Source organism: Convolutriloba macropyga, chromosome 1 (assembly GCF_964194025.1).
Source record: "Convolutriloba macropyga chromosome 1, txConMacr16.3, whole genome shotgun sequence".
In the NCBI taxonomy this organism is placed as follows: Eukaryota; Metazoa; Xenacoelomorpha; order Acoela; family Convolutidae; genus Convolutriloba; species Convolutriloba macropyga.
In genome coordinates, this window is record NC_134468.1 from 40,604,994 (window position 1) to 40,621,296 (window position 16,303).

Below are 16,303 nucleotides of genomic sequence, written 5' to 3' on the forward strand. Positions count from 1 at the left end.
TTATGCGAATTGAATTCCTCTTGGTTCATCATGTTGATAATTAAGATCTATTAAAGTTGTTAAAAGTATCAGACAAAAGTTATAGGAATTAAGAACGAGATAAAAGAAAGCTAAAATTCTGTTTCAATTTCTTCTTTATGTCGTCTTTCGTTTTTTTTCTTCTTTAAGAACACATGAACAAAGCAAGGTCAACTGTTCGAAACGAGAGATTTCACTGTCACACTTCTTTGCTCCCCTCTGCTTCCACAGTCGGCTGTGAACTCAAAGTTTGCCTCTAGTATTGTTGAACCACCTTTTCTTCCAATTGGAGCATTTCCTCCAATTGTCCGTGCGCGTCTGTCGGGTAACGTTTTGATGATTTGATGACTGTGGTTTGTGGGATAGCCAAAATGTCGAGTATTGGTCTAATAATTTTTACAGGAAGCTGTCTATTTGTTTTTTTCGGAAGTCTCCATGTTTTTTCTTAAGTTGAAGAGTAGTAAGTGAACCTTAAGGCCTTTAGAGCGCTTTTTTCTCCCTATGTTGGTTTTTTCACGGATTGTTGCTTTAGGTACGTTTTAATAATCCCTATTGTTTTTTCTACCGATGGCGTTAAGCATCAGGCATGGTCAGTTTTGATGGGCTCGGGATATTTCTCATTCAGCATAAATTTTTTTGGTTATTTGCTTTTCTGAGTATATTTCAACCAAACTCAAGGAGAAATTTTCCAGATTTTTATGTTCAATTGTCCTGTAAATGCCTAATTGAATTTGTGGTTTAATCGGTATATGAGTTTTATTCTTTCAAAACAACAATTCGGGATTTTCATTCTTTATAATTTCACCCGGTCAGATGCATGTTTTCGCTCGACTTCTCTTTTCTAATTCTTCTATTTTCACTTTGGCTCTTAAAGTGTCCTCACTGAAATGTGTCCTCACTTTTTTCAGGTCCTCACTGAAAAGTGTCCGCACTTTTTTCAGGTCCTCACTGAAATGTATGGTAGCAGCTTACTCTGAACGGGTTTTAGGTAAAGCATGGTTATCAAATTTATTGTTTCAGCTGCTTTTTTTTATGATTACGTTAGGCCTTGATTTCCCTGAATGTTCTGCTTCTCACATTTTGGCATCAGTTTGGTATGCTTGGTTTGTTTCAATGAACGTGTATTTGATTGACCGGCGAATTTCTTAGCAAAGAAGTGCTTTGAAAGTGATTTACACAGTAGTTCTTTTTTCTACTCTGAGAGCGTAACCCAGGAATGAGGATAATAAGCTTCTTTGTAATGATCCTTCGTTTTTTTTGGTGGGGGTTTTGCGATAGGAGTTTTGTGATCCCATTAATTGTTTTATTGGCATAATAGATAACAAATATGAAAATCAATAACCTTCCATGTCAATTAGTTAGTCTACTGCTGAAAAATTTGTCCGTTTGCTTATTCAGGACGCTAAGAGGCGCTTTGTGATTAGATCTTACCATAAACTTAAAGCGAGCATTTTGTGTTTGAATTACGCTTACAAGTGAATTATGACAAAAAGTTCTGGTTTGTAAATGTTACCTTCTTCCTTGTCTGTTTAGTAATCGTGATGTATAAGCCATTGGTATTTCAAAATTGTTTGATTTGCCATTAGGTGGCTCCGAGTCCTAATGTACTTGAGTCAATAGAATAACAGAATTTTTTTGGCATCGTCGTGAGCTACAAGTTTAACTTCTCATTTCGCTAACTTTATTTCAATAAAAACATCTTGTTATGATTTATCTCTTAATTTTGTAGCAGTTTGCTACGTTGATCAGGTTTAGAATAATTGTTCCAAGGTTATTGAACCGGTCAGAGGAACGACATTACATCTTTCTTTGTTGTTGGTGGTAATAAGGTTTGAAATGAATTTTCCTATATGCAGCTTTTTCTAGTTGTGTCACAGTGTTTCCCACAAGTTGTAATGTTGTTCTCGGGTCCTCTATAGAAAATTAGCGGAGGGCTTTATGTTGAATGTGTTTGTTATTTTTATTGAGATATGAACAGCATAGCATGTCTGCTAGTCCGGAAAACTCTTCAATACATTGGCAATGCCTCTTAATCTTAGCACCTATCAGCTCAATGATGTGGTGCTTTGCGGTATCTGGATAGTTTTATATTTAGCCGACTGCTTCCTTCAGGTCAATTGAGGTTACCTATAGAGGTGGTTCATTGTTCTCTAAAGGTAATACGGAGATTTGGCTCACTGACTTTTCAGTATTAGGAACTTGTGCTTCACCGGGCTGAAGTCACACACCGAAAGTCGATATGTCCGAAATGAACGCACAAGGGGGTGTCGTGCGTTCAAAATTACACGGTCTGGATACACGAATGAACGCACGATAGTCTGGACATAGGCAACTTCGAAAGCACGATAATCTGAACATAAGCAACTTTGAGCGCACGAAAGTCTGGACATAAGCAACTTTGAACGCACGAAAGTCTGGACATAGCACGAAAGTCTGGAGCATACGAAAATTTTTTGAATGGAAAAATGAATGCCAAAAATTGATGAGACTATCATTGACTAAGCACTCTTACTAGAGTGCCCACTCAAATAAAAACTTTCTGCCAAAAAAACCTCAACTCACTTGAGTTCAAAAAATATAAAACGTCAAACGCAGGAAAAGTCGCGTCCAACATTTTTCTTTGTTTTAGACAATTTCACGCACAGATTTTTAGACCATTTCTGAAGTTGCAAAACAAAATCAAACTTTAATTACTGGGTAGCTGGCACCCCTTCAACCAATACTTTCATCGAGCACTTTTTATTAGTTTGAAATGCAACAACTGCTGGGGCACTTCATCAAAACCATCACCCGGACATAGAGAATTTTGAACGCGCGAAAGTCTGGACATGAACGCACAAATTTTCAGAACTTGAGTGGACGAATTTTGGTTTGGAATGCACGAAAGTCTGGTCGTATGTGATTTTGAACGCACGAAGGTCTGGACATAGGGAATCTTGAAAGTACGAAGAAAGCACAAATAATATGGAACGCACGAGAATCTTGACATAAGTACGCTCCGTCTGGGGTAGTTTGAACATAGAAAAGTTTGGTCTGGGACGGTCTAGACATATGGATATTCAGTCTGGGACCTCAACCTGGGTTTCATTTTCCCAATTTTGCAACCCAGATCTGTTGTTTCTTCTGCAATTTGTGCCGATGCATCCTTTTTATAGGTAATGACGACAAAACTTACAACTTCTGTTCACCTCCATCATTTTCTAGGAAGAACTGTTCTTCATTTATTAATTTGCCTAATTTTGGTTTTTACGTTGTAGGTGTATTGTATTGATACCTATGTGTCCTTTTGTTGAACTGGCCCTATTTCTCTTTGTTTTGAGTTGGGTTAAATTCATGTACAGTTTTATTGGTGATAAAAAAGTTTTTTTAAATTGTCTAGTAGCATTTGTGAATTACGTTTTTCTTTTGTTCAGTTTATTTCCTTGCTTTTTGGTCGACATTATTTAATTTTAATATTTTTAATGTTTTTTTCCTAATATTTGTATCGCCCTGTCATCTATTATAAACCAATGGAGTGATTTGTTGTTGATTCTAACTGATTTTAAGATAATGTTTTGTTCAAATAATCTGGTTCTTAAAATATTTACAGTATAGTAGTTATTGGGCTTTCAGTTTCTGATAGGTATTCGTTTTATGTCAGTTTCTTTTTTAGCTCAATCTCAATTGTTTTAAAATTGGCTTAGATTTCAAATGTTTGTTCAGTTTCTGCTGTTATGGTTCTATGTATCTTATTTCGGTTATTCTGAATCCTTGTTCTACTAATCAGAAGAATGCAAATTTTTGTGGTTGCAACTATCATGTTGGTTTGCTCGTGTTTTTAATTTTGTCAAACAGTTTCGCACTCTGTAATCTGGGTTGATTCGCGGTGCCGAATTATTCAATTTACTACTATTCCAAATTAATAGGTTAATTCGCGGGGTGAATTTACTATTAATTTTGTAGCTGAACGATTCAAAATTCTGAATACAGAATATGCGTAGATTTGGCGGAGCGGAGTTTAGTTCTATTTTTAGACTGGTATTTAGCGTAGCGAAATAGGACTAAAAATTATCTGATACGATTTAATGCTTTGACGGAGCAAAATCTAGTTTAAGAGAGAGACAATTAATTTGAATTAAAAAAATGAGCAGAATGAAATAAAATTAAAATAATTAAAATTGATTAACAATTTGGTCACGACAACTGAATTCCAATTGCGGCAACTCAAGATCAAAAGACGACATGAACAATATGAACAGACAAAGTTATCAGGCACAGGATATAAACAAATTGTTAAAACGTGAATACTCAAGATTTGATCTTCAAACAAGAACTAAAATTATGATTAAATTAAATGGCGAAGGAAAGTGAACTAAATTAAATTTAACTAACATAACTTGATTTGCTATACCAAATCATTAGCCCCAGAATGAAATGCACTACTGTATCACAAATTTCTTCTACACGTGCTTATTTTTTTGTGTGATTTCTTCTATTGCATATTTTCATTCTCTGTCCTTCTTCGTACTTTATAAATGTGTCTGATTCTTCTACATTTGGCGCAATTTTTTCTCCAGCTTTGCAAATCAATCTATTGGAAAACTTACTTTTGTCTAGACAATTAAAGCAGTTTTAGGTTGTCGAGTTTTCTGGGTACCAATTTTTACAATTAGTTCCCTGTTTATTTTGACAACTTCTTTTGATTCGTTGTTGTTGTGGGTTGTTTTAATTTGCTGTGATTATAGCCTTTAATCGTTTTTTTCTTGCTTCGCGGTTTTGATCGCCGAACTTGCATTTAGCTATTCTTTCATTACAGCAAAGTTCCTGCTCCGTTTCTCATAATTTTGGCTTGCTAGTTTTTTCTTGAATTAGTGACCCAGCTTTCATAGTTCGATAGACCATGTTTCCTCCGATTTCTTTAAAAAGGTTTGGTTTGGTTTAGATTGTTTGAAGAACCGACATTTGACAATGAACGCGTTTTTATTGTCTAATTTTTTCTCGTTTGTTTTTCTATGTTTTGTTTGCGTCCAACATCTCAAAAACGCATGCGTTCAGCTCCGTGTTGGTTTTTAGTTTGCAGCCTAAGGCCATTTATTGGTAGAATTTATTGGGTTGATATCGAGCTCTTGAACGGAAAGGCTTTGCGTATATGCAGTTGTTGTTCTGATTGAAGCACCATGCAGTTGTTTTTTACACGTGCTCCGGATGTATTGCAGCTTTCTGAATAGACCATCTTTAAAAACTCATTTCTAAACTACATTTTGTAACTCTGGGACCCATCTTAAAACCGTTTTTCTTGTCTTCAAAATTACATTCTGGGTTGGCTGTGCGAAGGCAGATTATTCAGATTATAGAGTTGAGGCAGCAAAAGCTCGTCAAAACCGGTTGGATCCAAACAGCAGCCTTTACAGCCCACCCTCAGCCCTCCTCCACTCTTTCGACTTTCAGATATTCAAAATGTACGATTCATGGAGCGCTTTGCTTGTTGAATTGTTATCGCGTTTTAACAATGAAATACAATTTAAGAGCTACGGAACCTTCGGTTCATCTGGTTCGGTCTAAAGCAAACCACAAGATAATTGATAATTCATCCCCCTTCCTCAATGTTCTCTGAATATCAGTAAAAACTGCTTCTTTCTATATCTACCGTCAAAAGTAATTCACTGGAACAAACCACTAGCAGTTAAGGAAGGAAAGTTTTGTCAGACCCTTCAACTGATTTAACAAAGCAGATAAGTGAACTGACAATTAACGATGACATTTCTCGTTTCCTGATTCCAGTTAGAACTATTCTTTTTTAACCCGACAGAAAAGATAATCTATATAAAGACGTCTCCATCTTGGAGCACGATCTGGCCTGGTTCAAGGTGAGATACTTGCAGTGTGATCTGAACTACGATAAATGGGTGTGCTCTGAATCATCTTTTATCTTTTTGGGCTTATTCGCAATTCACTCAATTTTTTTTCAACAATGAAAAAGGTGCCAAAATATCTATCTGCCTGCAAAGACGAGTTGGTTCAATCTGCAACATCGGAAAAAGATTTTTGCAAATAGCAAATGTCTTTTGCGTGCTTCCAACAGAGGGGATGAAACACTTAAGTAGCAGCCGGAAGACTCAATGATGAATAGAATTGAGCGATGGAGATTGGGCAATTATGCTGCCCTTTGTTATGAAGCGGCCTTACTGAAGCCAGCAAAAAATAAAAGCATGAGCTCCATAGAAGCGCCTACCTGCCGAGCAAGAACACTCTGACTTCACGGAAGATTCGGCCAAGCAGCAAAATTTTTATCATCGGGGGGAATAGCACACAACAACAGAAGAACCCTCCTTGAACTTGAAAAGCTGCAGCCACGGGAAAACGAAATTCTTGATCCGATGGAAGATTCTAGCCTCAAAATTAATCAATTCGATGAAGCAAAGTAACTTTCACAGCTTCAGTTTTTTGGAATTTTACAGCAGCTTGGCCATCTACGTACTCAGAAACGCAATCAATTGTTCATTTTCCATTCAATCCAAGCAAGCAAGGAACTCATTAACCAAAACAGTGAACTTGGTCAGCAGAGGCAAGCTCCCAAGCTTTGTGGCTACAGCTTTTTGTAGTGCTACATTAAATGCATTGAAAAAAAGAAAACCGGCATTAGACCTTTCGCTGTGGGTGAAGTTATTTGGCTCCTCAATGGTAAATGAATTGCAAAAGAAGCAGCTTTCGAGGCGGTTAAGTTGTTTCGAGCAAAGCAGTTGGGAGTTGCGGCAGTAGAGATGCCGAGAGCAAAGTGCAGGCCATAGAAAAAAACTTCAAAAAATGAGGAGAACAGAAAATGATGGCATACTCCAAATTCATTTCAGAGACGCATTGAATTCGGTTAAGCGCAGTCATTTCTTCGGCTTCACAAATGTTTTGATGCCTAGTATAATGAATTTTGCATCCTTTTGTTACTCGAAGCACAGTTATTTGTTCTTCAATAGCTCAACTGTTGACAGTGAGTCAGGAATGCAACAAGGAGATCCACTGACTCAACTTTTGTTTCCACTGGCCATCTGGCCTATTATTAACGAAATTGAATGCGAATTAGCAAACCTCTCGCAACATTGTTAGTATGTCGATGACGGAATTATTGCAGGTAACGAGATCGAACTTTGTAAAGCGTTAGAATTTTTCACAAAGTCAGGAGAAAAGTTCGGTTTAGATCTCAGGAAGGATAATTGCGAGCTAAGGTCAATCAAAAGCACGAAAGTTGACAGTATGATCAAAAGGAACTGTGTAGATCTGATGCTTTTGTTTCCTCTCGTTTACTTGAAGTAGTTAAAAACTTTAGGAATTCATAGACAATTCAGCATAAGTGGACGATCCAAATTGTGCCCTTGGAATTTTGCGTTACTGCCTTGGTCCCTTAAAATTGTCTACTCTCTGCATGCAATTCTCTTTCGGACGAATCAAATAAAATCCTACGGAAAATCGACTGGGTGCAGCGTGCAACCTTTAAAGGTTTTCTCGGAATTTTGATGTCAGATACTTTTTGTGACCAAGCATGCCTCCCAATCAATAAAACCGGTGTAGGAATAAGACGATCAGCAGATCAAGCTCAGGCTGCATACGTTGGCTGTGTTTCTCAATCCTCTCTTCTTGTAGAAAAACTAACAGGCCATAATCGAACTGAAGACATCTCTTTTGTTAAGTTCACTGAAGAATTTGGCGAAATTACGACAACATATCCCTCTCGAAGAATTCAGGAGGAACTTGATAATTCAGCCTAAAACAACTTGTTAGGAAAACAAAATTTCATTAGAGAAAAAACTTGTTCGCATCAATAGCTTTCTCTACCGTAGTCTGGTGCCTGGTTATCCGCCGCCCCCACTTGAGCTCTGGGACTATACCTATCTCCCAATGAGTTCCGTGTTGCTCTCAAATACCGATTGGGTGTTAAACTGTACGAGAACGAGAGCAAGTGTCCGTTTTGAAAATTTGAGACGCTAGATGTAAGGGGCGACCAGGCAATGGTCGGGGTGATATGATCTCTCGTCGTGATCGTATACTAGACAAGTTTGTATCAATTTGCTCGGGATTTCTATCGTCTCCCATCTGTAAACAGAAGCGTTTTTTACTCGACAATAACTCCAGACCGGGCGATATTTTCTTGCTGGTATTGAATGTCGGTTAACCAGCAGCATTGAACGTTACCGTCACTTCTCACTTGCAGTCAAGCCTCATTAAAAATGCGTCGGAAAAGAGTGGTTTTACGCTGTCAACTGCTGAGAACAGGAAGTACGACTCGTACGACTAGAAATGAAGTGAAGTTTGTGGTATTTTTAGAGACTTGTCGTTAGCTTTCAATAAGCTATCTAAACCATTCTGTTACAGCAATTTGGGGATCAGCAATCATGCTCCCTGCAAGGTATGTCAGATTATAGACACTTATGAAACGCGAGCCAATCTTTCAATCCTTAACCCACCAGTTAATACTATCCCAATTGAAAGTCAGATTGTGGGGGTTGCACTATCCCATTTGAAAATCCAATTATGTGGGTTTTTTTATTCCACCTGAAAATCCGATTGCGTGGGTTTTGATTCACATAATAGATCATTATCAGAGTGACGAGGGGCCATTAATCCGACTGTTGCTGTGATTCCAAACCTGGGCTATGACTTTCAACTGATAACTAATGGCACGTCAATAGTTGGTAAAGTCGACTAAGATTATCTTACCAAGCCATATATTTTTTTAAAAGAATTAATTGGGTGTTAAGTTGTTAAGTAAGAGTCACGGTCTCGTTAAAAAGATCGTCGAAAACAATTTCCAGTTAACATTGTAGTTTGCATATAATGAATCTAATGTAATCGAGTTTATATCATTGTGTCCTTTAGTCTGTCCTTTTGAGTTTCAAGTGGCCTATTGCTCCTGCAGGGACGTTGAAGTCACTAAGAACAGAAGGCGACCAATTGATCTCGTATCCACCTATCCAAATTAATTTCTTATTAGTAAAGACCAAATATGAAAAAACCTTTGCCTAATGAGGTTCCTTTGACATGTTTAATGACAACTGAATATATCAAATGAATAAGTGAAATCAATAGCAAATAGTAAATCAATTCTGCTCAAAGTCTTCCATGGTGAGAAACATTGCCATATTAGCAGCGACTGGTCAAAGACAGTTAGCCCGACTAACCCGAACAACAGGAGAAAGCCAAGATAATGCATAATACAAAGGCATCAATGTTGATGACAAGCACATAAGGGTTATTGATTACTCATCAACTACAAAATGGAACAAATTAGCCTGGAGAAATAATCTAGAAGTTATTCACTTCAGTAATCGCCAGCATTTCAGCGTCACGAAGTCAACAAGGGCAATGGGATAGAATTCAATTGGATTTACTTCACAAAAATATATAGACATTTTGCAGAAATTTGGAAAACCTACTTTTTGGAATGTCTTTACGAGCAAACAGTTCCCTATACTTATGCAGCAAAAATTATTGGTTTACTTTCAATTAAATTGAAATTTTTTAACGAATTTTTGTTTTTTTTTCATTTTTTAACTTTAATTTTCTGTTAGTAGTTTTCGGTTGGTTGTAATGGGCGACAACAGTAGTTCGGGGCAACATTTAGCGAATATATGAACAACTGGGGAGTAAAATTCTAAAATATTTTCAATTTTGTATTAATAAGCAAACCTTAATTTTTTTTGCCCAAATATTTTTGTTATTCAATTTCTTGAGAAAAAAAACACGCGGACCATGACCTTTGTAAGTTCTCAATGTGCTAAAAAAATGTTTTCTTCCGCAAGCTGATTTTTGATTTTATTTGCAATTTTCTAAGATTTAGCCATAAAAACTTTTTCACTGTGGCTTCGGAATTTTTGTTCTTTTCCAAGTCTTGCGCGCTTTGAACTCCTTCGAAAAAATTAAAAAGAACAAAAATGTTGATTTTTAAGAAAACGAATAATTCGAATAATACTTACTAAGACCAATCAACTCCCCTGTCAGACACGGGATCGAACTACTATCTGTAGGTCTAAATTTATTATTTTAGCTCCCTCAGATGTTGGTAGGAATAGTCTTTATCATTATCGATTGTGTTGCATTGGAGAATGATGTTCTTGCCTGTTTCAAATCAATTAATTTACGTTGATTCCTTGTATCTGAACAAAAAAATAAGTCATATTACTTCTATGGAAAATGTGTAAGATGGAAAACCGTCATAGAACCAAACAACAAGTAAAATCTTTTGCTATCTTGTTGCTAATCAAAACATTTGGTCTTATGTCAAAAATTACAAGTGTTCTCAATCGTTGAATCAGCGATCAAATTGAAGTATGCTTCTTATCTAACAAGATGGTCACTTTTAAAAAACAATAACGACATAAATTAATCAATAATCTCATAGAGGCGTCTAGCCAGTTGGTAAAAACCACGTTTGTATCATTTCAAAATTGTTGTCACGAAATTTTTCAAAATTGAGGAATATATATTCGAGGCTGGTTTTTTGACAGATCGCGTTGAAATTTAAGATAAAAGCGAAAGGAGAAATGCGTAGATAGTTTGATAAGGATAAATGGAATTTAGATTTTTGATGAGAAATTCTTTAGTTTCGAGCCTAAAAATTCACTAAAAAAACTTTGTCAAAAATTATTTTAAAAAATTGTAATTTTGTTTGTTTAAAACTTTTATACCGACCCGTTTTTTTGCTGATTAAAATTATTGTAAGAACCAAAGGTTCTGCTTATGAAACACTCTTTTTGGGAAATAGACTTCAGGAAAATTAGAGCTCCCAAGAAAGCAAACATCAAATTTTAAAACCTAAAACTAAAAGCAGAAAAATTTATTCTTTTTAAAAATTCTTGAGTTGTTTTGCAAAAAATTCTTCTTCTTTCATCAGAGTTAACCATTTCTTTATTTTCCAAGCCGCGGAGAAAAAATATTGATATCATGGAAGGAAAATCAAATCAAGCAATTTGATTGTCAAACAATAAAGGTAGAAACATTTTATTACCTTTTTATTTTAATTCCTTTTTATCATCACAGCAGACTGTTGAAAACAACCTGTTCTAGCATGGTGTAATACGAATGAATTTGAGAGTTAGAGAGTTTATGGGTCACCAGGCTGAAAAACTGAATGCAAATGTTCATACTTTTTCTTGGAAGACAAAAATTTTTCAATTCTGTTTTTTTGAAAATGCTCTTAGAACTCATCTTTTGGAGTCTATGGACTCTTATTTATATAAAAAAAACTAAATAGTTCATTGATTGTGAAACTCTTCACAAAAAACGAAAATTTCTTGAATAATGAAAGGAGAGATTTGTTATTTCTTATTCAGTTCACACAACAATTAAAAACATTTCCTATTTTAATTGAAAGTGCACACACGAGTGAAAAGGCACTAACGTAAAAATTATTGACAACCAAACAATGTACCTCAGTGTTACCAAATAAGAGCCTTTCAGGACAACGTTCCTTTACATGTTAGACACAATTAGAGCAAAGTGCAAAAATTGTGGCACAAATTTTTGTATTGGATGCTGCAAATTTTGGTTTTCAAATCCTTTAGTGCAAAAATATGATTTTTAGATCTAGCTTTTAAGAAATCTGCGAGATTGTTTAAAATAATAAATATAGAAGGACTAATTGTTTTAATCTGCGGCCTCAAATTTGTCCAAAAACCAAAATTTTGTTCCGAAAACTTCGTTGTTAGCACATCAGTTAAGAAAACTAATTATTTCATTATGCTGACACATCGATAAAGACAAAGTTTTCCGATAAAGCAAAAGAATTTTCGTTTCAAAGTCTTTGGCCAAATTTACTACTATCGATACAATTGCCTCAAGAATTTCACACTTAATTATGTAGAAAAAACAAACAAGAACCTAATTGAATGGTGACGAACCTTGAGTAAAGATCAGTTGCAAAAAAAATCTTTAAAAAATATTTTTTAAATGGAGTTTGTATTTATGTGTTCGCGTGTGTAATGTGTGTGTTTTTGTAAGTTTTGTCTGTCTGTGTCTTTCATCTTTTACTGTACTTATCTTTATACAGTATGTTAAAGAATTTTCGTTTGTGTCTGCCGAAAAAAAGACGGCATAAATTTGGTTCAAACAGTAGAAGTAATTTTCTCCAGTGCGTATAAGTTGCTTTCGGATACTCCCAGCGGTTTCTCTGACAGAAAACAATGGATGTTTTTGAAATTTTAAAAGGTATGTTGGAACATACTGTGCTGCGCACAGACTTGCACAAGTCATCTTGTTATATGTAATTTTGTGCTCCGTTTTCGCCTGTCTAAAAATTGTTTTAAAACTTTTGCTCTAAACGTTTTTAATTTAAGATAAGCTTCAAAGGGAAGCCACAAAATAATATGTTGGAGCCTATCGCTTTTTTAATCTTATCTATTAGTTGTTTGTATTATTTTCGATAATGACAAAAGCCTATTCTTGTAATGATATAGAAATCATAAGTCGATGGTTCTTATTAAGTTTTCTTCACCAATGTGGCAATTGCTCATTTACAACACCAATGAGTTTTGCGATAAATACATAAATACGCAGGAACGGTCTGGTTGCATAACCATACAATTGTGATCGAAATTTTTGAAAGGAAACGCATACTCTTCGATGAAAACGGCACCGTCGGTTCCTTGGAAAAAAATTTAATTAAATCGTGTCATTGCATATAGTTATTTAAGTTTCATTTTACTAATTTGTATTCACAGTGAGTCTTCTTGAGGTACATTTACAGCTGGAGCAATAGTCGCATTGTCAATGGCCCCATTTCGGGCAGCATTCGAAGGATGTGACGAGGGGAGGGTCCGTGACCTGTCATTTCTCAAGTACTCATAGTTCAAAGGGTCATACTCCTGATCATGAACCTGGGAGTACCTGTCAGTCGGCGCCCGATTCGTGTCACTTGGTGTTCGGGAATATGTACTCGCGGAGTTGTTCGGTTGATTCCCACGACTACGGGTGTACAAATGTCCGGCGGGTCGTTTTTGGAACGTCGATTGCGCCGAGGGTTGAGAGTAATATGTCAAGTCGGGCATACTTTTATTAGGGTTCTCACAACCGCCCACACTCACTTGTGATTCGGGTCGGAGGAAAGTTTGTCGGGGTCCAGTTTTGAGTATGAATGAAATATCAGAAGCACGAGCTGCGTCTTTATGCATTTTAGTCGAGTTCCGAATTGGAACTTGGATGCTGTTGTTATTTGCCACGTCGTTATCATCTTCACTTAACTTCTGAAAGTGTCTTTGGGCTTGTTTGTATTGACAATAGTAATAAACAACACAACAAAGAGCTAAAATAACCAAAAGTAATAACGATATGCATAAACAAAGCCAAATAAGTTCTCGCAAGCTGATAATTCCAGAATCTTTCTGATTTTGAATTATTACATTCGGACCTTGTTGTGGTAAAACTTTATAGTTAAACTCAAAATCAGTAACTAAATCAGAAATGGCAAATTTTTCATTTATAACAGCTTCGACAATTTGTCGTTCTGTCAGAATCGAATCCACGCAAAAGCTGATTTTCCCTCCAATAGATGCGATTTCAGTTAATGAGAAATTCGTAACTTGAATGTTTTCCCCTTTTTGGCAAATTCGTAAAAACGAGCAATAATCGGTCAAGGCGAACTCAAGTTTGCTCACAATTTCGCTTTCGCTGGCGTCATTTCCGGAATTTTCAGGAAACTTACTTTCAAAACAGGAAACTTCGCCGCTAACCTGCAATGAACTTGAATCGATAGTAAAAGTAGAAGTCTCTTTTGAATCAGTTATATTCATATTATTGTTCATGATGCTTCTCAAATGATCGGGTGAAAATTTTTCGTCATTAATCGTTTCAACGGCAAAATTGACATAAATTCCAGGCGAAAATGAATAAATGATGACATTATGAGAACCAGTGAAGTTAGTCTCGTCTGATGAAAATAAACCATCAAAATAAGATTTGACTTCATTTTCATATCGAGCAAAGACTTTCGAGTTCGAATCAGTAAGTTGCATTAGAAAGTAGTTTGGCTCAAGTTGAGAGTCTGAAATATTAACACTGCCGTAGATGATCCTGTAATCCGTTCCCGTGCAAGCATTTATAACAAAATCTTCACTTTTCATAAACAGTTTATCAGAGTAGTATTGTAACAAAACTTCCGTGTCCTTGTTTGACTTGCCAAGCTGTAGTTTTATGTTATCGTTACCCGAAAACGGTTCAGCGGTTGGCCCAAGAGCATCCGCTTTAGGAGCACCCCAAGTTTCAGCCTCAGTTGATTTCGTTGGGAAATAAAGTCGGACAAAATCTTGTTGGTCGTACCATTTTAGGCTGTAATATTGCATCATAAGTTTGTCCTTGGTCTCTATCGTGAATTCGCAGTAGTCCTCGTTGGTAGATACGAGAATCCCATCATATATGTTTGGACAATTGGAGTTGCATGAACAACAAAGTGATGATAAATAATCGCACGTCACCAAACCCAAAATTGAGAAAGATATAAAAGTTTCCAGAGCAAAAATTTGACGCATTCTTAGCTGCGTGTAATGCGAAATAGATTAAATTTAAGCAGCGAGATATAATTCAAATTGTTTTGACTATAATTAAGATAAGATTAAAAAAGTGCCAGCATAAAGTTGATTCCTTTAAAAGATGAGCGTGCGAATAATTACGAGCAAATATTGATTACAAATGAGCAAATATTATTTACGAATGGTAAGTTATTTACTAATTATAATAATGCGTTTTATGTACATGCATGCTTTTGTCAATTTTGAATACACTTTCGTTCAAACAAGTTAAGTCGTTTTCTTACCATTGACTACGTATAGCTTTGTGTTGTCTATAAGAAAGTTGAAACCGGATTTTACTCAATAACAAAACATGCAGAATATACCACGCCAGCAAACCAAATGTACACATAATAGAATTGTATATGTTTACCAAAAATACTCACCTGTAAATAACAAATACGCACCTTCAATATGATTAGCAAATTTAATGGTTCACAAAATTGGACCCCACGAGAGCTAAAAACAGCAAAGTTTTGTAAGCGTCAAATTCCCCCAAATTCAGCGCTATGAGTTGAAATTTGGACTTCAAAGTTTAGTACCAATTGACAAGAATTAGTCTTCAAAGCGTGACCAACTAGTGCAATTAAAGCAAAACCACACGCGAACTAAATTGGACTGGGGGAATCGAATTTAAGACGTCGTGTCAAAACTAAACTGCTCATGAAACTCCAGGCTGCAATTTTATGGAGAGCGGAAAGTTGAACAAAGTCTGGCTACGTGAATTATGTAAAGCTTATTCGTAGTGTGGCCAGAGAGCACAGTGAGGTAGGTGCCAGACCAAAAAGATTTATTACCAGGCACCAATTTGTTCAACCCACGCGTACGGATAGAAATAAGCTATCATGCGTATGGCGACTATCACAATTTCATGGTACGACCACTTCGATAAAGGCCATAAACTCTTCTTTTTTAGCCACAATGGTGACATTTAGAGGTAAGACCCAAAATAGAATTTTCGCTGGATGTTTGATGCACAGGCTCATAAAAGTGAAGAAATTTATAACTTCAGAAAATGAAAATATTCGCAACGGGAACCTCTCTACTTAAATGTATCATAAAATATTTACACGAGGCAGCATAAAACACAAATCTCTTCATAAAAGTTCATGTAAAACTTTCCTATTTTTATAGTATGTTCTTGATGTTATCAATTAGTTTTAAGAGTAGCCAATGCTGAAGCTGATGCAATATAGTCTGTCTTATAAAATGGGGAACCCTAAACAATTGCATTTTGCTGCCGATTGCCTATAATCAACAACGTTACAAAGCAGTTTGCAGACCATTTGCTTTCTGTAACTGTTGGCTTATCTTTTTTACATTCAGTTTACTCTAAATTCAGGTTACACTTGAAAAACGTTGATTTAAATCAATGTTAAATCAATGATCACCTTTTTCTAGTTTGATCATGGCATAGAAGAATCAAGTGCAGAAAACTCTACCAGGTGTGTTTTTCAATAGAGTGAGCCTCTTTCTGATCGTCCACCACAACTTGATGATCCTATTGCAGCTGATCTATGACAATTAAAACTTGAATTAGGTCTCGAGAGAAAAGTGACATTATCTACGACCCAATTTGTACCAAAGGTGCTACATGGTTTTTGATAATTCTCAGCCGGGTAGCTTACAACTCCCAATTCAGTCAATTGCCACAATCAATGCCAATAATTAGGACGGGTTGTCTGATTTGAGCGGATATGAGGTCCCTTGTTAAGACTCTCCAGTGATAATCGCTACACAGCGTCAAAAGCACACTTTGA

General features: G+C 36.1%; 1 protein-coding gene across 1 annotated transcript; it reads right to left on the reverse strand.

The window, feature by feature from the left end:
• Positions 1-12,622: 12,622 nt before the first annotated feature.
• Positions 12,623-15,007, reverse strand: LOC142348896 (uncharacterized). Its single transcript, XM_075400395.1, has one exon. It carries the CDS (start codon positions 14,502-14,504, stop codon positions 12,696-12,698), a length of 1,809 nt encoding a protein of 602 aa, XP_075256510.1. The 5' UTR covers positions 14,505-15,007; the 3' UTR covers positions 12,623-12,695.
• Positions 15,008-16,303: the final 1,296 nt, after the last annotated feature.

What these genes read in the sequence shown, in the direction of transcription:
- LOC142348896 (XM_075400395.1), bottom strand. Translation starts at nt 14,504, where the DNA reads ATGCGTCAAATTTTTGCTCTGGAAACTTTTATATCTTTCTCAATTTTG.